Source organism: Martes martes, assembly GCF_963455335.1.
Source record: "Martes martes genome assembly, chromosome: 13".
Lineage (NCBI taxonomy): Eukaryota > Metazoa > Chordata > Mammalia > Carnivora > Mustelidae > Martes > Martes martes.
Window position 1 is genome coordinate 87,495,016 of NC_137901.1, and position 23,177 is coordinate 87,518,192.

The 23,177-nt window shown below is 52.2% G+C and overlaps 1 protein-coding gene across 1 annotated transcript in view; it reads left to right on the plus strand.

Moving 5' to 3' along the window:
* DNAH10 (dynein axonemal heavy chain 10) overlaps positions 1-23,177 on the plus strand; it is a 132,296-nt gene that overhangs the window by 79,954 nt on the left and 29,165 nt on the right. Inside the window, exons 42-54 of the mRNA XM_080821641.1 lie at positions 483-617; positions 921-1,137; positions 4,203-4,322; positions 5,429-5,574; positions 6,885-7,037; positions 9,045-9,305; positions 10,901-11,073; positions 12,100-12,193; positions 12,507-12,674; positions 13,264-13,452; positions 16,733-16,904; positions 20,058-20,261; positions 20,873-20,953. Of these exons, the coding sequence (XP_080677767.1) occupies positions 483-617; positions 921-1,137; positions 4,203-4,322; positions 5,429-5,574; positions 6,885-7,037; positions 9,045-9,305; positions 10,901-11,073; positions 12,100-12,193; positions 12,507-12,674; positions 13,264-13,452; positions 16,733-16,904; positions 20,058-20,261; positions 20,873-20,953 (2,113 nt within the window). The remainder of the gene's footprint in view (positions 1-482; positions 618-920; positions 1,138-4,202; positions 4,323-5,428; positions 5,575-6,884; positions 7,038-9,044; positions 9,306-10,900; positions 11,074-12,099; positions 12,194-12,506; positions 12,675-13,263; positions 13,453-16,732; positions 16,905-20,057; positions 20,262-20,872; positions 20,954-23,177) is intronic.

The following is a 23,177-nucleotide window of genomic DNA, read 5'->3' on the forward strand; positions in this document are numbered from 1 at the left end:
GAGAAGAGAAAACCAGGGAGAACATGATAGGACCATGGGAGGTACTGTTGTAAGGGAGAGAGGGCTGTCTAAGGGCCCATGCAGTCTCTGGCCATCCTTCACGCCTTGATCGGCCGAGGGGCATTCCACTGCTCCGCACTCTTTGCAAGATGACTGTGGCCATGTAACTTGAACTTGAAGATAATCAGCCCCATTTCTGTCCAATGGGATCTGCTGTCCTCCCTCCCTCTCTGTGGTGGGCTGGCCTCTATGGCAGTGAAATGAGATGCTTCATTTCATTTCATTTCATTTCATTTCATTGCACTGTAGAGGACGGACCTCTCTATAGATGTAAGGTGCGATCACCGGGGTTCACGCACCTGCCAAATTTATCGTTCATCAGAAGACCTTTCTCCTCCCTCTTTTGCCTAGAAAGCTTTCCACTAGCTTCCATTTAAATAAAGGAAGCCTTGAAAATGCATTGGAATTCTACTCTTTTCCAGGTAGAGCTCGGTCATTTAGAGAGTCTCTTTGAGAAGTACGTGCCCTATCTCATCGATGTGATAATGGAAGGGGTAGTGGATGGAAGACAGGGAGAGAAGCTGAAGACAATAATCCCTCAGACAGACCTCAATATGGTAAGAAACAATCTCTGTTAGCAAGGAGGGATTCTTCCCTAAAGGTGAACCCAGAGTCCAAGGGAGGGAGAGATGCCAGAGGGGCGAACTGTCACGTTGCCGGTTGCTGACAAGGAAGACGCGGCACTTCCTTCTGGGACCCTGTGCAGGGCAAGATGCCAGGCTCCACCTGGTTGAACCGATATGGTGGGTCATATGTTCCCATCACTCTGGGACCTGGGATCCCAGGATTAAGGACCAGAACTGACCCTGGGGTGGGGGAGTGGAGTGTATGGGCTGATTGTGGATTTTCCTGTGTACTAGGTAACGCAGTTAGCCAGGATGCTGGACGCCTTACTCGAAGGAGAGATAGAGGACCCCGACCTCCTGGAGTGCTACTTCTTAGAGGCTCTGTACTGTTCTCTGGGCGCGTCTCTGCTCGCGGATGGAAGGATTAAATTCGACGAATGTGTCAAACGCCTTGCTTCTTTGCCTTCTGTCGATAAGGAAGGGGAATGGGCCAATCCCGGGGAACTGCCAAGTAAGAACCCAGTCCAGCCTGTTTTCCTGCTCGGAATGCTTTTGGGGAGGTTTTCAGAGGAAGGGACCTCGCTTTCCCAGGTGTTGGCCCGTGTGGATTTTGCAGCTCGTTTGCTTCTGTAGACAAACCCGCGATGGTCAGAGCCCTTGGGAGAGCCTCTAAAGTTTGATGCGTGAACTGCCGTAGCCAGAGCCCCAGTGGCTTTTCTTGTTGAGTTTGAATGACCACGCACCCCACCCCCTGCAACACAGCGAGGTTAGGCACTTGCTTCCTTTCCTCTGTTTAAATTTTTAAAACTTTGCAGGACTTTGAGTTTCTTCTCCTTCGGACTTACCGATTTTTTTTTTTTTTAAACTCACCTCTCTAAATCTGCACAACTTAACTCAACTGCTGTCTTCCTGAGTATTTGCACAGAAGGAGATCAAGTGTGGATCCCTGGGTGATTCTTAGGAGACCATCACATTAAGGGTTTAAGTTTGTGTGTGAAAAAAAACGTGCATGCTCCAAGAACTGTATTTGGTGAAAACGTGCCTTTCTCACGGACTATACATAACACTAGGACTCATCTTTGTCTATTTCTTCATGATATTGGAATAGGACTTGGCCCGTAGACATCTTCCCAAGTCGTCATCTATCCTCATCACCTGGGGTGTTCTTTTGAAAACGTAAAGTGAAATGGCCTTGGGTCTTTTTCACGGGGAGCACTGAGCAGATCAGAGATGTTTTTCAAGTTCTGCTGTCTGTTGGCGGGGGGCAGTTTGCTGGTACTTTCTTGGCTCGGCAAGCCTCCTATGGATGAGCGCTTCCCAACTGTGCACACCATGCTGGCTTTATGTGGCTGTGGTCAGCGACCCCCTCGCTCAGGGCCCCTAGTGGGCTCTTATTTTGGGAACCTAAGTGGCCATGTGGACGTTTCAGTTCCAGAAGCCTTCTGCACCCCACCCCGGCGACGGGCTCCCTGACCTCCCGCTAGCTGCTAATAGCGGCCTCCGTGACTTGGGCCATACCTGCTGGTCCGGGCCTCGTGGGGACTGCCACCCACCTCTCTTCTGGTCCCCTCTGTAGCCCAGCCCTGTGCTCCCTGCTTTCCTCTTCCCCCTCCTTCGCTGTTGGCCTATCACTCATCCTCTCTTGCCCCAACCCCTGGTCCCCTTGCCCTGTTGTCCTTTCTGAAATCCCTGCGAGGAGCTCCGAGTCTGTCTTCTGCCCCTCTCCAGGGCTGAGTCACTCTGAGAAAACCAGGACTTCAGATGGCTGCCTTGTAGATGGAGTGTCGACCTTGAACTCTCCCGTCCTCAGTGGCAGTGTCCCTGTCTTCTCCCCAGACCTTCACCTGACCCTCTCCCCTTGCGCTGCTGAAGATCGTTCTTCTCGCTTCCGCGGGAGAAACAGAAGGCATCAGATAGGGTTCTCCTGCCCCCAGACTTGTTCTGGCCCACTCCCCGTCTCCCTGCTCAGGGAGGAGGCAGCCTTGGCCACCGAGGATGCCCTGTTCTTTGGGGCCTGCCCACTCGCCGCTCAGGGGCCCCCTTCCTTGCCGGGATCCTCTCGCACTGCCTTCCCCATCTCTCCCCTGCTGACTCCAGCCTGCTCAAGTGACACCTTCCTAATCCCGTCTCCTTCTAGAGATGCTCCCCGCCTCTTTACTTTGAAGGTCATGCATCCTTGAAAGGCTGGACCACCACCTAGCCCCACAGCTGGAAGGTGCTTCCAGTGAGCTCGCCCCCCGTCTTCTCCACCGGAACCCATGCGCCTGCTTGACCTCACGGTCCTGACCTTGCCCCAGCGTTGGGGGGCTGCAGGCCACGCCCCGCTCTCTTGAAATGTTCTCCCCCTGCCTCGCTGGCCACTTCTGCCCCGTGTCCTTCCCTCCGCCCCTTCCTCACATAGGGGTTCAGTCCTCTAGCCTCCTTTTGGGCTTCATGTCCTCGAGGAGCGCTGGCCATGGGCTCACAGCTTCTGACTGCCAGTCTCCTTCCCTTCTGCACCTTCTCCTGGATCCCTAGCTTGGTTCTACTGAAATCTCTCTGTCTGTCTGTCTATCATCATCATCATCCTCTATCAATCACCTGTCTGTGTGCCTTGCACACTGGTGACCTGGCCACTTTGTCCCCCACAACCTGTCATTTCTATCTGTCGCCCCCACCCCCCGCCACGTCTTATGAGCTGCTCCTGTCACCTCTGCCCCGGGCAAGGCAGGAGCCTCGCAAACAGATCTCCCGGTCTCTCCCGACCTCTTCCAGATCTGTTTTCCTCTACAGCCGTGCTGGTCATTGGATATGCAGATCTGACCACGTCTCCCCCTGGAGGTTAATGTCAGTGGCTCCCCAGTACCTACAGGATAGAGAACCAGCGCCCAAAATGGTCAGCCGGGCTCTTCATGCAACAGCCCTGTGGCCCTTGTAGCTGGACCTAGTGTGCCCCCTCGGTGCACTACGCACTCACTTCTTTCTATTCCTCTAGCCGCCCGCCACGCTCTCTTCTCCCTGTGACAGCCTCCCGGCGGCCCCCAGGGCTCTCGGCTCAGGACTGCCCACCTTTCGGGTCTCAGATTGGATGGCATTTCCTTTGGGAAAGCTTCCTCCCAGGGCTGGCTGCAACGGTTGGCATTGCTGGGGCCTGCGGGGGGAGGGGCGGTCTGTCTGGGAGAAGATGCACGAGGGCGCTTTCCCTAGAGCCAAGTTTGCAGAGCACCCCTGTGATTGGTGTTCAGGCACAAGGGGGTGTGTGCTTCTCAGACCTCTCCCCTGCCGCACCCTGGTTAGATGCCCTTACGGGGTTCCCTGTGGCACCCGTGCTGGCCTGTAGCAGAACGTAGCACCACCCCCCTCCCTGGCCCACCAACACCTGTCAGCCTAGGGACCAGACCTGTCCGCCTCTCCCTTGTGTTCCCGGGGAAGGTACTCAGCGCCTCTGTCCAGTGGACGGGAGCGTTCGTTGGACGTCCTCGGCTAAGTTGCCGTCTAGGGAACAGGGAGCGTTAGTTCATCTCAAGCATGTGCCAGAGCTGGTTTCGCGGTCCCAGGTCCGGGACCGAAGTGAAATCAGGCCATTGTTTACTGCAGGTCACCTCCCAACCTTGTATGACTTTCACTTTGATGCCACGCGGAAGAAATGGATTCCGTGGAGCCAACTAGTTCCTGACTATGTTCACAGCCCGGAGAGGAGATTCATCGACATCCTGGGTAAGCGAGAAGCAGACCCTGTTCTTGGCCTGACAGCATCAGTTCTCGTGCCGTGAGGCAGTGGAACGGATCCGGTGGCCTCCGTGGCCTTCCCGAGGCCCACCCGGCGTGCGGTTCCAAGAAGCCGCGAAGAACGTGCCACGGGCTGGGCCAAGCAGGGGCCGGTTTCCGTTCCTTTTCCTGCTGCTGGCCCCGGGCACCTGCAGATGACCGTGACTCTCAGCTGTCCCCGGGCAGGCGGGAGGACGGGCAGCTCCGGGCCGGTCGGCTCCCACGGGAAGGAGTGGAGGACGAGAAGAGGAGGAACGAGCCAGGCAGCGTAGTGTGGAAGGTGCTGTCCCGCGGGGCTGCGGACTCTGGACGTTCCTGTCTCGGGCTGTATTTTGAACGCTGCCCTCTGGCTGTTTAGGTACCAGTGGCCGAGAGAGCGAGACGCACCCATTTCCTCAGGAAGCAGGCAGACCCCTGTAGGACTGAGCCGGACCCGGCTTCGTGGTTTCATTCTCTCTTCGGAGGAAGTCGTTGGTCAGGAAGCCAGACTCTGCAGAGAGGGGACTGACCCAAGCCACGGAGAAACCGAGGGGTTTTTTTTGTTTTTTTTTTTTTTTAAAGATTTTATTTATTTGACAGATCACAAGCAGGCAGAGAGGCAGGCAGAGAGAGAAGGGAAAGCAGACTCCCCACTGAGCAGAGAGCCTGACGCGGGGCTCGATCCCAGCACCCTGAGATCATGACCCGAACCGAAGGCAGAGGCTTAACCCACTGAGCCACCCAGGCGCCCTGAAACCGAGTTTTTAATAGCCTGACTATAAAGCAGAACTGGATATTTTAAAAAAAAAGGGGGTGCCTCATGGGCAGGTGTCCAGCTCGCCAAACCAGACCCTTAAAGCAGGTGGATTTCTTGGTATGTGATTTAGATCTCTGTCAAGCTATTAAAAGTAACAGTTGGGGTAAGGAGATCGCACCCACCCGTGCGTTTTCAAGGTCATGTCTTGGGTTTTTGCTGGTGATTCTTAGGGGAGGTTTGGGATTCCGGGGCGCTCCGTGTTGCCACCTGCTTGCCCCCCATGTTTCCGGGATGCTCCCACGCCTCACGTGTTCCTTAGTTCACACAGTGGATACGACGCGCACTACGTGGACCCTGGAGCAGATGGTCAAGATCAAGCAACCTGTTCTTTTGGTCGGTGAATCCGGCACCTCCAAGACAGCCACGACCCAGAACTTCCTCAAAAATCTGAACGAAGAGATCAACGTAAGTCACTGTTTGTACTCGCTCGTGACCTACGGCTGTGTGACAGACCACGTTGGCGCGAGCCTTGTACTCACATCTCACCATTTCTGCGGGTCGGGAATCTGGGAGGGGCCCCGCGGGGTGGCTCGGCTCCGGCTCCCTGCTGAGCTCGCTGGCCAGCAGCTGGCCGGGGCTGTAAGTCAGCAGAAGGCCTGACGGGGGCTGGAGGACCCTCTTCCAAGACCGCAGGCCTCAGTTTCCCCACCACGTGGACCTCTCCACGGGCTTCTGGGTGATCTCTGGACGTGGTCACTGGCTTCTGCCAGACCCGGTGTCCGAGCCGGATAGCAAACCAGATGCTGCACCACCTTTGATGACCTAGGAAATAATCCACCTTCACGTCTGCCCCCTTCTGTGGGTCCCACGGAGACCCCCGTGAATCACCTGGTAGAGTATGGGGGGCCTTACCCAGGTGGACACCAGGAGGAGAGGATGAGCGGGGCACAAAGCCGTCCAGGTGTCTCGGGGCATGATTAGGTCCGAGAACCGCTGACCAATGAACTCTCACTCACTGCTCTAAGAAGCACAGTGAGAGGTCCTGGGCGCTTCCTGTGCATGAGGCTGTGCTGTCCACACAGGGACCTAGGAGTCTCCCTCCCCTTTCTTTCAGGTGTTAGTGCCAAAGATGCTCTCCCGGACCTTTTCACTTAGGTGCAGCAGACACGATAGTCACTTATGGTTGACATCCATCCATCCACCCATCCATCCACACATCCATCCATCCATCCACCCATCCACATATCCATCCACACATCCATCCATCCATTCATCCATCCATCCATCCATCCATTTCATCCGTTTCATTCATCCATCCATCCATCCATCCATCCATCCACACATCCGTCCACACATCCATCCACCCCACACATCCATCTATCTAACCTTGTCATATCGCAGACACCTTTGTGGATTTCGTCTCCTGTGATTAAATCGCCCTATGAAGTAGTCCAAGCAGATGTTGTTAAACTCGTCTTACAGATGAGAGAAATGAGGCTTTAAAAGGTTAAGCCTCTTTTTGGAGGTGTCCTAGCCAGAACTGGGCAGAACTAAGACCCCCCCACCCTGTCCCCATTGTGCCCAAGTCCCACATGCAGTAACTCACTATCACCTGCCACAGGGAAAGAATGGAGGACAGAGAGACACGTTGGGTTATAAAAAAAAAGTTCAGATACCAGTGGATTTGCAAAATTGATGGTAGCTCATGGTCCAGCATTTCCCGCTGGTACGGTGAAGAAACGACCACCTTCTGGAATGATCCTTCTCTGTTGCAGATTGTGTTAATGGTCAGCTTCTCTTCCCGCACCACATCGATGGATATCCAGAGAAATTTGGAAGCAAATGTGGAAAAACGAACCAAAGACACATATGGCCCACCCATGGGAAAACGGCTCCTGGTGTTCATGGACGACATGAATATGCCAAAGGTAGCGTTAGGTTGGGGAGCAGGGAGCGGTGGCCAAGACTAAGTGCTTCAGTTTGTGTTGTTGTGTACGGGCATGGAGTCTATGAGTGTGAGAATGCATGTCTTCGTTCTACAGCTCCCCTGCAGGGTGCCGGTTCTGGGGATACAGCTTAGGAGACAATGTTGCTGGAACGTTCTTCTTACCCAGAGGGACTTGTCCCTACTGAGGCCTTCTTTGCTTTCTTAAAGGAGTAAAGCAGGCAGCAGGCAGCCTCCAAACTCTTTACAGCATATGTTTGAGTAAGTGATTTCCCAATGAGCTTAGATGATAATATTGTTCTCAGTCCCATATACTTGGGAAGCATCGGGCAGACACTTCCCAAGGACTCCTCTGGATTTACCAAGGAAGGGAAACATTAGCATGCATGAGGAGTGTGTTTCTGGGGCCAGAGCCTGAGAGGTGTGAAGTTTTCTTAGTACTGAAATTTAGTTTATGTAATTCCTGCAGAACCATGTTTTTTCCTCTGAAAATCTATCTTCCACATAGGCTATGTGCAGAGCCAGGATCCGTCCATCCATCCATCCATCCACACACACACTTATGCATCCATTTGTGCATCTGTTCTTCCATTCATGCACACACCCACACACCCTCACACCCTACCCTTTTATCCATCCACACATCCATCCGTTCCTTCCATCCCTCCATCCATCCACATATCCGTCCACACATCCATCTACCCCACACATCCATCCACCCCACACATCCATCCATCCATCCATCCATCCATCTATCCATCCACTCCTTCCATCCGTCCATCTATCTCTCCATTCATCCATCCATCTACCCATCTGTTCCTTCCAACCCTCCATCCATCCATCTGTCCCTCTGTTCCTTCCATCCATCTGTCCATCTGTTCCTTCCTTCCATCCATCCATCCTTCCATCCACACATCCGCCCACACATCCATTCACTCACACATCCGTCCATCCATCCATCCATCCATCCATCCATTCCTTCCATCCCTCCATCTGTCTCTCCATTCATCCATCCATCTACCCATCTGTTCCTTCCAACCCTCCATCCATCTGTCCCTCCGTTCCTTCCATCCATCTGTCCATCTGTTCCTTCCTTCCATCCATCCATCCTTCCATCCACACATCCGTCCACACATCCATTCACCCACACATCCGTCCGTCCATCCATCCACTCCTTCCATCCCTCCATCTATCTCTCCATTCATCCATCCATCTACCCATCTGTTCCTTCCAACCCTCCATCCATCCATCTGTCCCTCTGTTCCTTCCATCCATCTGTCCATCTGTTCCTTCCTTCCATCCATCCATCCTTCCATCCACACATCCGCCCACACATCCATTCACCCACACATCCGTCCATCCATCCATCCATCCATCCATTCCTTCCATCCCTCCATCTATCTCTCCATTCATCCATCCATCTACCCATCTGTTCCTTCCAACCCTCCATCCATCCATCTGTCCATCTGTTCCTTCCTTCCTTCCTTCCTTCCATCCATCTATCCATCCACACATCCATCCACACATCCATTCACCCACATATCCATCCATCTATCCATCCATTCCTCCCATCCCTCCATCTATCTCTCCATTCATCCATCCATCTACCCATCTGTTCCTTCTAACCCTCCATCCGTCCATCCATCCGTCTGTTCGTTCCATCCCTCCATCCATCCAACCATCCACCCATCTCTTTATCCATTCATCTTCTATCCATGCACTCATCCATTTGTGCATCTGTTCATCCATCTGTGCACGCACCCACACCCCCTTTTATCCATCCATGCATCCATCCAATTAACATATGTTTCTTGAGTACCTCTTACGGGTCCAGTGCTGTGCAGTGATGAACAAAACATAAGCAGTCCCTGCTCTCGTGGAGCTTATGAGAGATTCTTAAAAAATTACAAATTAGATGGCCAGCAAAGGCATCCCTGAGTTTTGCTTCATGATACTACTGTTATCTCTTTTCTTTAAAAACTCAACCAAGGTGGATGAATATGGCACACAGCAGCCAATCGCCTTGCTGAAACTGCTGTTGGAAAGAGGCTACTTATATGACCGTGGGAAGGAGCTGAACTGTAAAAGCATCCGGGACCTTGGCTTTATCGCTGCAATGGGAGAAGCTGGAGGAGGCCGCAATGAAGTTGATCCGAGATTTATTTCGCTGTTCAGTGTCTTCAATGTACCATTTCCTTCAGAGGAGTCTTTGCATTTAATTTATTCCTCTATTCTGAAAGGGCATACTTCGGTAAATTGCTTTTAATTTGCCGTCTACACTGGAGGGCCTTGTGTTGGGGAGAAGTGTACGCATGGTTGACTTAGGCATTAGGCACAGCAGGCACAAGGCCCAAGGGCCTTTTTTTGGGTGGGTGGGGAATGCATGAAATGTTTTGACTTATTTTAAAACCAGAAGAAAAAAAATGAATATAGTCTAGCCTGGATTATATTCATGTTTATACCAGTGCATTCATAAAAGATAAAGTCATGTATTTTCATGGAGGAAGAGGCCCAGAAGGCAAGAGTGTCTTGGGTCCACAGAAGTCATGATGAGGCCCTGAATTGCATGTTCCACACAGAATTGCAGCAGGGACTCAACTAGGGGACCAGGCCCTGGAGTCAGACCCCATTCTGCTCCCTGGGCAAGTTCCTTGAGCTCTCCTAGACCTGGTTCTCATCTGGAATAGAGATAATGATGGTATCTATCTCACTGGGTTTCTGGGAGAGTGTAAGGAAAAAATGCATATGAGATGTGTGACACAATGTCTAGCACATACTCATTAGACACTAGTTACCGCCCTCATGATGACGATTTAACTTGGCCGCCTCCCCCTGCAAAATGGAACCCATTCATTTAAATGACGACCTTCTGATCCTGGTATTTCCATCCTATAGTGAAGTTTGTGCACACAGAATCTTCAGGGGGCAGAAAAGGTAAAGGTGTGGAATGGTGAGGTCTGATCAGTAGGAACTGTGGACCCCTGGCATGTTCAGGCCCTACCTTAAGCTGTTCACTTTCAGAATTCTGAGTTCTACGCTAGTCAAATCACATGCAAACCGAGCGCTGGTTTGGGTTTTGGTTTCACTTCATGTCAGCTTCTCAGTGAATGTGAAAATCTAGGGGGGGAAAAAGCAAATCAGATGATAAGTTTCTTTGACCTTTTAATTTTCTTTCCTATCTTTTCTCCTCTCTCTCTCTCTTTTTTTTTTTAGAGGGAGAGTGTGAGAGAAGAATGAGTTGGGGTGGGAGGAGCAGAGGGAGAGAGAGAGAATTTTAAGCAGGCTCCATGCTCAGTGCAGAGCCTGATGTAGGGCTCGATTTCACGACCCTGAGATCATGACCTGAGCCAAGGATCAAGAGTCAGACACTCAACCAACTGGGCCACACAGGCCCCCTTATTTATCTCCTCTTATAAAATTATGTAAACTTCACATGGTGCAAGATTAGTTATTTTCATCATTTTAGAGGACACAGTTTATTGGCGTTGAGTACGTTCACAATGTTGTATAACCATCACCACTTCGTAATTCCAGAATATTTTCGTCACCCCCAAAGCAGTCACTCCATCCCATCCTTCAGCCCCTGGCAATCGCTAATCTGCGTTCTGTGTTCTGTGGATTTCCCTCTTCTAGACATTTCATATAGATGGAATCATATGCTACGTGGTCTTCGGTGACTGGCTTCTTCCATTAGCCTCACGTTTTCAAGGTTCATCCATGTGGTGGCGTGTGTGTCGGTACTTTCCTCCTTGATATGGCCAGATAATACGCCGCTGTGTGGATAGACCATGTGGCTTGTCCATTCATCCATTGATAGACTCTTGGGGGGGCCTTTTCATTTTTCAGGTGTTCCATGAAAGCATCAGGGCTGTGAACGACAAGCTGACTTTCTGCACGTTGGCGCTTTCCAAAGCCATTGTCCAGGACCTGCCTCCCACCCCATCCAAGTTCCATTATATCTTTAATCTTCGGGATCTCTCGAGAGTTTTTAACGGTCTTGTCCTCACGAATCCAGAGCGGTGAGTTTCTTTTGTCTCACTAACATGTGGCCCATTGGTACGATGATGCTTTTTCTTACTCTTTTAAGACAGAGGACTTGTCCATGAACTTGATGAATCAATGTATGACTGATTCACCCAATGTCTTTTTGGTTATGTTAAATGGAGAGTTAAATATGTGGTTAAGGCCTGATGACTTCCAAGCCCTTGACCTGAAGACAGGTGGAACCAAGAAAGACAGATGAGTGGACAGGTGGATTTAGCCCCTTGGTGGGACTGCTTTACCGATCATTTGTTCCTGGTTCTAAAGTTGCGTTTTGCTCAGGAATGAATTGTTGGTGGTTGCTGATTGGTTCCATCATGTGTATCTTTGGGAGAAGTAAGCACAGAGGATAGGAAGGATTTAAGTCTGAGTATAGAAATTATTTTGTTAAGGCTAGACTTATGTGTTTACATTAATGTATACTTTTTGTAGATTTGTGAGCATAGTCCTAATTTTGTGGATTCCCATTGAGTCCACAAAATTTGGAAAAGTGAGTTGAGGGCTTTCCATGAGCCCAAACTTATTCTCAGGTACCCTTGAAGGGTTTGGAATGATAGTTCAGGAGAAGACAGCTCCAGGTATGTAGGGGGAAGTAAAGGCTCTTTGTCGGAAACCAGAGAAAGTTCCGGAACTGGGGCCAGACGGAGCTGGTTCTTAAAAAAAAAAAAAAAAAAAAAAAGCTGCCAGTGGCCTTGATGCTGATTTTAAATTCATGCATTCCAGCAAGTAGGAGCATGTCAGGTACCCGTTTTATGTCACTTGTCATTTACAGCTAATGTTCTTTTTCTTCCCGACTGGAGGATAAATTGTAGATGGCGATTTTATGGTCTTTACACTTAATTTGTTCACTTCCATTAAATTTCATTAATGGGAGACCGGGGAGAAAAAAGGACTATAGAAATGTCCTTTTCTGCGGCCCGTGTATCCCTCTGAAAATAGTAGCATCTAATGCCTTTCTCTTTCTAGACGACTTCATGACTGACTTTGCCCCTCCTGTCACGTAGGTTCCAGACGGTGACCCAGATGGTGAGAGTCTGGAGAAACGAGTGTCTGAGGGTCTTCCACGATCGGTTAATCAACGAAACAGACAAACAGCTGGTCAGTACCTCAAAATACACCAGCTAATTCAAAACCCTAACCACAAAATTCTTCTCTGGGTGAAATAAACAGTGCAGGAACCCTCCTCTCTGGCCAGCTATTTTTTTTTTTTTTTTAAATATAGTTCACCAGCGGGAGAAAATTACAGTAACAACAAAAGTTGGTGGATAAGGGAGGGTAGATTATTACATAGCTTGGAGCAGCTGGAAAAAATAATTACTTTGGATAATCTGAGCCTATGTTCTTTTTCTGACAACGTTTTAGCACATCTCTGTTGTTGAGTTTGGGTCCTTAAGTGGTCTTCTGTCCAAAGGTACAAGACCACATAAGGGACTTGGTTACGGAACATTTTAACGACGACCTGGAGGTGGTGATGCGGGATCCCATCCTGTTTGGAGACTTCCGGACGGCCCTGCAGGAAGGGGAGATGCGCATTTATGAAGACATCCAGGATTACGAGGCGGCCAAGGCTTTGTTTCAGGTGCCGGCGGGGCTGACCTTCTCCATAGGCTCCCATCTCCTGGGGGCACTTCTCGGGGGACCGGAGCGCTGCACGGGAGCTCGGGAGGCAGCGCTGGGAAGAACACCCATGCCGCTGTCTCAAGGTTCAGAATGCAGGCTTGTGTCCAGTCTGGCGATTATCACGTCTAGGGGTGCATGGAATGACCTGAGGAATTGTGCTAAATGCATGGGCCCCTGGGTTCGCCCCTCTGAGAGTTTCCTTTCCTCAAGCCCATGAAAGGTCCCAGGGTTCCCACGCACAGCCAGCTTTGGGAACCGCTCAGCTGGCTCTCTGATAGTCATTTTCATTTTAACTCGTGCCTTGAGCCCCGGAACCAGCTTTGGCTCACTGCCGGCCGATCACAGACCAGCAGATCAGAGCCTTCACTGTCCACGCTGGATTTAGTCCCTGGAACCCAAATGATTTGATTATTTCAGCCACTATAGATTATTGAAAAGAAAATCAACCCTCTGTTCCTCATTCCTCCTGGACCAAAGGAAATACGTCTGTCTCTTAAAATCCAGAGATCCTTTAAAAAAAAAAATTTTTTTTTTTTTTTTAAATTCAGGAAATTCTCGAGGAGTATAATGAAAGCAACACCAAAATGAACTTGGTTCTCTTTGACGACGCCTTGGAGCACCTGACCCGTGTGCATCGTATCATCCGAATGGACCGCGGCCACGCCCTGCTGGTCGGGGTGGGCGGCTCCGGGAAGCAGTCTCTCTCCAGGCTGGCTGCCTTCACAGCCGGCTGCGAGGTGAGCCCGCCTGCCCTCCCCGAGAGAAGTCTGTCGGACCGATTTCTAGGCATTGGTAGTTCACGCAAATAGGGGAATGATCTGTAAGAGATCGTAAGATGGTGTTCTCGTAGAGTGTACAACAGGTTTTTGTTTTTCCTTGTTATTATTTTAAAAATTTTATTTATTTATTTGACAGACACAGATCACAAGTAGGCAGAGAGGCAGGCAGAGAGAGAGTGGGGAGCACGCCCCCCGCTGAGCAGAGAGCCCGATGCTGGGCTCGATCCCAGGTCCCTAAGATCATGACCTGAGCCGAAGGCAGAGGCTTAACCCACTGAGCCACCCAGGTGCCCCCTTTGTTATTATTTTAACTGACTGTCCGAAGACTCTAACTTTCGGATGATCTGTGGAGTGCAGACTACGTCAGATCGAACTGGAAAGTCAGACCTGGCCAGTCTTGGGGTTTGTGACGTGTACTTGTATGGAGAACGGCTTGTGGCCCCAAACCTCCGTGGACCCAGCTTTCGGGTCAGCCACGTACTTGCTGGCCGCTCTGTCTGCACAACCAGCCCACACAGTTCTAGACCATTCTTAGAATCTCTTTAAAACAAACAAGCTCAAAGCAACAGCTTTATGGAGACGTAATTCCCTGGCCATACTCTTCGCCAGGTGCAACTCAGGGCTTGTCGGTTTATTCACGGATCCGCACACCCGTCACTGGAGTCTATTTGAGGACATTCTTGTCACCCCAAAAAAGACACCCTGTGCCCCTTAGCTCTCCGTCCTTCACCCAGCCCTAAAAACACACTCATCTACTTTTTCTGTCTCTATCGACTTCCCCGTCCCGAGCTCTCCGATGAATAGGATCCCAGAGGATGTGGTCTTTTGTGACAGCTTCTCTCACTCCGAGTAACATTTTCAGGCTCCCTCCACGCACCAGTCCTTCATTCCTCGTTATGGCTGAATCCGGGCGCTCGGGGCCGGATGGACCACGTTCTGTTTATCCGTCCATCCGTTGACGGCCACGTGGGCTTTTCCCACCTTCCGGCCGCTGTGAACCGTGCTGCTGCGAACGTTCGCATACGAGTCACTGTGTCAACACGTGTTTTTGTGTCTCTTGGGTAGACGCCTCGGGCTGGGACTGCTGGGCCATACGGCAATTCCATGTTTGGCCGTTGGAGAAGCTGCCAGATTATTTTCCAAAGCGACCGTACCGTGCTCCAGCCCCACCAGCAGCGTGTGGGGGTTCCTGTTTCCCCACGCCCCACGCCATTCTCGGAATCTTCTAGTGAGCTCCGGCCCTGCCCGCCCGCCATTCACCCGCGGGGGGCCTCTGCCAGGGGCGATGCGTACCTCGCAGGGAGGCTGAATCTTGAAGACCTACCTCACACGATACACTTGCTTATTTTTGATTTCGTTGCTTTATGCTTTAGTGTCATATCCAAAACCTCATTGCCAAGACCATGCATGACAATGAGGGTTTTTTTTTTTTTTAAGCAAATCTTTAATCAGGGTGGTGAGGACAGTGGCATTATGTCATTCAGCCTTGTTCCTTTAAATGCCTTAATTAACAACCAGTAGCGGCCACAACAAGATTATCCTGATTCATGCTACTGGTAATGTCCCATGTCTCCCAGTTCTTGCCAATACTGGGTGTTGTCATGTTGATACTTGCCAATATTATTGGTGAAAAATAGTGTTAGTTTACACAAGTACTTCTTTCTTCAATTCATAGTGCAGTTTGAATTTCTTTTTATACGCTCATTGGGCATTTGTCTTTCTTTTGAGTTGCCTTTTTAGGCACTCACTGATTTGTAAGAACTCTTCGTGCAGAAGAGAAAGTCAGGGTTTGTTCAATGAGTCTAGCTTGCGGTGTTGCGCAGTTGTTGACCTTTTGTGTAAAGTATTTCTAGGAAAGAATTTTCTAGACAGTCTTTCTAGAAATTTGGTCGATGTGCCAAATTTAGAATCTAGACCGAGAATTTTCTAGAATTTCTAGAAATTCTAGACAATGAGAATCTAGATCTAGGATTTTCTAGAAATTCTTTTCTAGAAATTTGGTTGACTTACCTTTATAAATCGGATAAAACGTGTGACCAAGGGGCACCTGGGTGGTTCGGTCGGGTAAGGGTCTGCCTCTCGGTTTCAGCCCAGGTGGTGGTCTCTGGGCTGTGCGATCGAGCCCCGTAGGCTCTGTGCTCAGCGGGAAGTCAGCTTGGGATTCTCTCTCTTTCCCTCTGCCCCTCCCCCTGCTTGCTCTTTTTCTCTCTCTCTCAAATAAATAAATCTTTAAAAAAAAATGTGGCCGAAATATAATTGCTTTATAATTGTACATTTTTCTAGACCAGTTGATTTTTTTTTTTTTTTTCTGTTGACGGGTCTGGGTAAATCAGACATGACTTCCCTCTGAGGTCGCGGTTGGGCATCTTGGCCTCGAGGGATGGCAGAGAGGGACACACCTGAGGTCCGGGGAGGGGGAGGAAGGCGAACCTGGCTGTTGTGGTACCCTAGAAAGTGGAGGGGAAGTTGGGGGGTGGGATCCCAGTTCGAGGGACTGGAGGTCTTCTGAGCTGTTTTGGAGCTGGTGGTCCGTTGCTTGCGGTTGCACGTGCAGACCCCCGGGGCCGAGGGAAATGAATGGAGGGGAGGTGACTTGTGATGAGACTTGTGCCCTCCTTTACACTGGTGTCTATTTCATGTGTAGTAAGATTTTTACATTTAAGAATTTAAAATGGCTTCTTCCTTAATTTCCCTGCATATCTTCCCATGATCTCTCTCATTTTTACTGAAATCCCAATGGGGACTGTGCCCACATTATGGTTGTACGTGTGTGTGTGTGTGTGTGTGTGTGTTCTGTTTTTCTTCTTCGTGGCTTGGCCCGTCCATTGCTCTCCATTTCCCATCCCCATTCCTGGCTGTCCCCCCTGCCCTGTGACTCAAATGATTCATTTAACGACCGAAGATGTCCTTTTTTCTGCCACACTCATGTGATCCTGTCATCCCGTCTGCACAGGCCTGTGTCCCCGGCACACACTGTCACCCCCACACGTGTGTGCACTCACAGCACACATCTATCACCGCTCGTTTGATGCAAAGGGATGTCCGAGTGTCCTTCGTCCCGCGTTTCCCACTCAGCAGTGTTTGTGAAAATGGCCCGGGTTGTCTGGTTTTTCACTGTCACTCGTGCCGCTGAGACAGCTGCGCGGCCTGCCCCCCCCGCCCCCCCCCACCAGCCCAGTTGGCCAGTGACCCTGGCGCCGGCCGGCGGTCTCACCGCTGCCGTGCTCTGTGTCGGCAGGTGTTTGAGATCCTTCTGAGCCGAGGCTACTCGGAGAACAACTTCCGGGAAGACCTGAAGAACCTTTATCTCAAACTCGGGATAGAGAACAAGACGATGATCTTCCTGTTCACGGACGCCCACGTGGCCGAGGAGAGCTTCCTGGAGCTCATCAACAACATGCTGACGTCAGGTGCCGGCGGGGGGGGGGGCTGCTTCTGCGTGGGGTGTGCCCTGCATGGGGACGAGAGCAGGTGGAGGGGCCACTCGGCATAGGCCTGGCAGATCACTTGGAGGAGGCTGCGGGTCACTCTCGGGGTGACAGTGTGGTCTAGGCTCATGTTTTCATGGGTGCCTCTGGCTGCCCTGTGAGGTCTAGGCAAGAGGGAGGTGAGAACAGGAGAGGGTGACAGGTGACCTGGGTCTGGGATTGTGCCATTCGGGGGGTGTGGAGTATGTTACACAGAGGAAGAATCCAAACAGGGCGTCAGAGCGTGTGTTAGTGTGCTAGGACTGCTGTAAGGAAGTATGACAGGATGGGTGGTTGAAAACCACGGACACTTGGGGCTCCTGGTGGGCTCAGTCGGTGGAAAGTGAGACTCTTGATCCCAGGGTTGTGAGTTCGGGCCCCACGCTGGGGGTAGAGATCCCTTCGAAAAAATCTAAAACCACTACCATTTATTGTCTCACAGTCTGGACGTCCCACACCATGGTGTGGGCAGGGGTGGTTCCTTCTGGGACTCTGGGGGAGACTGTCCCAGGCCTCTCTCCAGCTTCTGCTGGTCTCTCTGATTCTCTGCCTTGTGGCTGCCTTGCCCGGGTTGTGCCTACATGCTCTCCTGGGGTCAGAATGTCTGTCGCTACGTCCACATTTCCCCTTTTTGTAACAAGGGCATCAGTTGTCCTGGCTTAAGACCTATCTCAGTGACCTCATTTTAACTGGATGACTTCCTAAAAGACCCTGTTTCTGAGTGAGGTCACATTCTGAGGTCCTGAGGACTTCAACGTCTCTTTCTGGCGGGGAGGGGGGGAACACAGTTTGCTAGCGGATGGGCGGTTGGATTGTAGGGGTCTGGCTCTCAGAATAGGGGCCCGGGGTGGAGATGTCGATTTTTAGCATCACTGGCGTGTGGTTCCCCAAGCCTTGGGAATGGATGGAACCATCTGGGGATGGGGGGGGGGGTGCGAGAAATCAGGTGAGCCCAGGGCTAGGTGCAGGGAGAAGCGGGGGAGTGAGCCAGAGGCTGAGATGGTAGGAGGAGAACCAGGGGCGAGTTCCTCCATCTTGCAGAACACATAGCCATGAGGCAATTATAGGTCACAAAACACCATCAGCAAGGGGAAGGGGTGCATGGGGGGACGTCCGGGGAGCCAGGCACGGGCTTCCAGAACCCTCTTGTAGGGCCGTCACACAGGACACGCTAGCTTCCCCCTCATCTGACTGTGACACCCCATGTGCAGTATGATCTCCCAGGGACGCCTCTTAGAGACTCAGCACCCATGGGCTTCACTGGGGGCTGGTCACGTAGGCACCTGCTGCCTGGCCCCGACCAGAGTTCCAGATTTCCAGGGGGGAGTCAGGTGGGGTCAGCACAGACCACACTCTTTGTAGGTGAGGCACACGGCTGGATGAACGGCGGGAGGACCCCTCCCAAAGTCCAGGTTCCCGGATGCTGGCCAGGGGCCAACCTTGCACGCAAGCCTTTGTAAGGAGCGCAGCCCCGGGCCTGCTGGGTCAGCTTGGTTCCGTAGGGAACCCATCAGATATTTAATAAGAAGGCATGCTACTAATTTGGAACGGTGTAGCTATAGTAAGACAACATCCCAGCTAGTGAGACTCTGGCTGCTTTCTTGTCGTCGGCGGGCTCCCTCTGTACCATCCTGTTTACTTCGTTATTCCAGAATTCTCATTAGGCCTGAACCGCGGGGTGTGTCTGCCTCTCTGGCCTCTCCCACATCAGGCTTTCTCTGAAACCTGTCCCTTCCCTCGCGTCCCCTTTACCCTCCGTCAGAGCCAGACCCTCATCATTTCTGACCTTGACTCTCCACACGCATCCTTCTGTTCCTCTCCCTGCTTCCTACAGCCCCGCCGTCCGTGCATGTCACCAGTTCCCTCTGACCCCCGCTTTCGGTGTTCTGGGTCTCCGCGGACCGACTTCTGTTTCTGCAGCCCGAGTTCCCCTCCCCTCCTTACAGGCCATCCTGCCCCCGCTTCTAGCCCACGCGCTTCCTCCTGCCTGCCGCACTCTCTCCCTGGCCCCCTCTCTAGCAGCCTCCTGGTTCAGCCTGGGTGGATGAGGCTCTTTCTCAGATGTTGCGGCCGGAGTCCCCCACAGGGGGTCCCACGGGTGGGCTCGGATCCCATGCCCACCCCTGAGCCCATCCCTCGGGCTCACAGGGGCTCTGATGGGGCAGACCACCCAAACCACAGGCAGGCATAGAATGGGGAAGTGATTTTCCAAAGGAAAAGAGGGATGAGTGGTCAGGAACTGGGGAGGTAGGAAGGGGGCGGGTGTGTGCACAAACAGCAGAGCTCCACACTCCAGGCTAGGGCCAAGTTCCCCGTTTCCTCCTGATCTTGGCTCCCGTGCCCTGTGGGGTTTCCCTCCCCCAAGAAGCCTCTCCTTGGCAGCAATGGCTTCAAGGCTCCTGAGTGCCCGGGGCATCTATGGTCTGGGCTATGGACGTGGCATTTAGCACACGCTGCCCTGGGTTGGCATCAGATTTGCATGCGTGGATTGCAGGCTGGTGAGAAGAGGGGGATAGGTCAGCCCTGTTTTCGTATCTGTAAACCCCACTGCAGGTCTAGGTGGTATTTTCTGTGAAGGCCAAGAGAGCTCCTGGGGGCCTCACTTAAATAGCACCCCACATGGTCAAGGTTATTAATATATTTTCTGGAGCGGTTACCCCTGGCAGTGGTTTCTCATCCCTGGTCCTGCTGACACCAGCGGCTCTCCCAGGAATCCCAGGCCGGTTGACTGTACCCTTGGGCTCTCACCGCCTCCGTGCCATTAGCGCGTCCCCCCAACACACACACCCGAGCTGGGGCAACCAAACATGTCTCCGGACGTTGCCAAATGTCTCTTGGGGGGGCACACTTGCCCCTGGTTGAGTACCCCGGCTTTGGCGCTCGCGATCACATCCCAGGTGAGCGGGAGGCATTTATTTCTCTCATTTCACCGACGAGATTAAGGCTCAAAGGGGGACTCAGTGTCCGGGCCCAGGCCCTGCTCCTTGGTCTTGATGTCCCCTGCTTTTCTGGGGACGCTGTGCTTCTGTCATTTCGGTGCCTAGAGAGATGATAACCCCGAGGCTGGGAAACCCAGCGTTGGTCTTCGTTTTCCAGGGATCATCCCTGCGCTTTTCCCGGAAGAGGAGAAGGAGACGATCCTCAGTCAGATTGGACCGGAAGCCCTGAAGCAAGGGACGGGCCCGGCCAAGGAGTCCGTGTGGCAGTATTTCGTGAACAAGAGTGCCAACAACCTGCACATTGTCCTGGGCATGTCGCCGGTCGGGGACACCCTGAGGACCCGGTGCAGGAATTTCCCAGGTGCCCGGGGCCGAGCCTGCATCGCCATCCCCTCCCCACCTCCGGCAAGGTGTCCCCGGCAGAGCAAAACTTGGGGTGGTCCCCGGGGCTGGCATGTAGGCCCTGCTGTGTAGGACGGACCCTGCTCTGTCCCTCCCAGTGGCCAGCAGGCTCTCGGGCTGCCCACGGGGGGGCGCCGTCTCCCCCCACCAGGAAAGGCTCACAGGCCCGGTTGTGGCGCGTACTGAGCCCTCTTGTCTCTGCATCTTCCCCGAGGCTGGCAGGATGGTCACAACAGAAGAGAGCAGAGGTTCTGAAGTGGGGGGCGACTTTACCGGCCCCCTCAGGGACATATGTCAGTGCCTGGGGACGTTTCCGCGGCTCGCGTCGGTGGGTTGGGGGGCGTGGTACCAACATCCGGTTGGTAGAGACCAAGTGCCCCTGAACCCTCCGTGCTGCCCAGACACCCCGCCACGCAGGACTGTCCAGGCCAAAGTCCGCCACGCTGAGGCTGAGAAACTCTGCTCTGGCTGAGTTAGTCTTGGACGCATCCAACACTTCGACCACCGTGCTGGCTTCTGCCACCACGTCCCTGTCCTTGAGCATCTCTTCTGTCTCTCCCTCTTTTCAAGGTCTTGTAAATAACACCGGTATCGACTGGTTCATGCCTTGGCCCTCTCAAGCCCTCCTCGCCGTTGCTAAGTCCTTTTTAGGTACGTGACCGCTAATGGGGGTGGGGCACGCTAATGGTATAACAAAATAACTTGTTATCACTTTGCTGACTTTGAATTTTGGTCCAGTAGATCCCTTCACGGTTTACCCCCATGGCCATGAAGGCTTTGAAGTTTGTCAGTGTGTTTTTGGTTTATACTGTGCTTTAATCTAAAGGGATTTCAGGGCACTGGGGCCACCTGGAGGGCTCAGTCAGTTCAGCGGCTGAGTCTTGATTGTGGCACAGGTCGGGATCTCAGGGTGCTGGGCTCTGTGCTCAGCGGGGCGTCTGACGGATCCAGCCTCTACCAGAGCAGGGTCTGGCACTTCACGGCCTTTGGACCAAAGGGGACCCACGGCTTGTTTCGGGAAACAGACTGTGATGGGGACACGGACTCATTTGTCAATGAACGTGGTGTCTGTGGCTGCTTTAAGCTCCAGACTGCAAGGTTGAGGAATTGTAGCAGAGACCATATGGCCCACGGAGGCTGCATTTTCACTGCCGAGCTCTTTACAGGAAAAGCGGGCTGATCCCTGACTCAAAGGATGCCCGGAGGACCTTTCAGGAGACTGATAATCAGTGCTGAATTTGCTCAGAAGTTTCAAACACTTAAGTCCTTGATTATTAATTTTACTCTCTGGAATAAGAAAGCAAGTCAACGTATCTTTAGGGAAAAGTTTTTGGTCCGGACCTTGACATCAAATGACACCGGGTGGGTCTACAAATAGTTTCCACCTTCTATCCCTGTGTTCAGTAAATGAGTCGCTTGTCGATTCACCCAGGGAGAACTCGTAATGTTACTCAGCATGCAGGGGAAAGGGACAAGTGTGGCTCTGTGCTCCCCATAGAACTCACCATCTAACGGGGGGGATCCGCAAACTTGGCCTGCAAAGGACCAGGTGATAGATATTTCCAGCTGTGTGGGTCACACGGGCTCTGCAGCAGCTACTCATGTCTGCTGCTGGATCTGTGTTCCCGTGAAACCGTGCTTAAAAAACCAGGCAGCGGGATGGGCGCGTCCTGTGTGGTCCACCAGCCCCGCAGGCCCGGGAGCCATCCCCGTGTGCTCGCAGCGCTTTGGTTTGCCGTCACCACGCAGCGGCTCCGTGTCCTAAAGAACACCGCGTGGAATTTGCTAAGAATTTTTTTTTCTTGGAACAGATTCCCTGGTGTTGGGCTAACTGTGCCCCAAAGTGTGGATATTTGGAAGGCAGGGTTTTTCTCTGTGGACCGTGGCGTTCTGGCCCTTCGTATAATTTCAGATCAAACCCACAACCTCTGGCTGAACGGTTCCGTTTGGTCAATCTTGTCTTTCTTCTACTTAGTTGCAGGCCCCTTCTGCGTGGCAGGGAGTGTGTTGTGCTGTCTGTTGGGTGGTCCAAGGGCTGTGATCTGAGCACTGGGAGAGATGATAGATGGTTTCAACAGACTTAGAGGAAGGCCCGCTTTGTGCCCGCTGTGTGCCAGGCACAAGGGATCCGGCAGTGACACTGGGTGCATTTCCCTCCTGAAACCCCTGGCTCCCTCCCGGGACAGTGGCACAGCCAGCCCGGGAGACAGACCTTCCTGCCTGCAGAGCATGTATCAGTCCCGTGGCCCAGGAGAGCCACCAACCAGGCGATAGCTGCTCTTTTGCTTTCTCTATTAAACATTTTTTTAGAAGATTTTATTTATTTGACAGAGAAGTAGAGAACATAAGTAGGCAGAGCAGCAGAGGGAGAGGGAGAAGCAGGCTCCCCACCGAGTAGGGAGCCTGATGTGGAACTTGATCCCAGGACCTTGGGATCATGACCCGAGCTGAAGGCACACTCTTAACCGACTGAGCCACCCAGGCCCCCCATCTATTAAACATTTTTATATCACCTTTTTATTGTGCTAAAACATCTGTAACATAAAATTTGTCATTTTAACCATTTTCAGGAGTCGAGTTAGTGGCGCGAAGCACATTCACGTTCTTGGGCAGCTGCCACGGCCGTCCAGCTCCAGACCTTCCATCTTGTAAAACAGAAACTGTCCCCGTGAAGCACCAACTTCCCATCTCCCACCCCAGCCCCAGGCCCCCGCCCATAGCCTCTCATCTACTTTCTGTCTCTGAATTTGCCTGTTCTAGAGACTTCATATGAAGTCGAATCGTGCACCATGTGTCACTTCTGGGCCTGGCGTCTTACACTCAGCCTGTTCTCGAGGTTCATCCGTGTCGTGTCACGGGACAGAGTTTCCTTTCT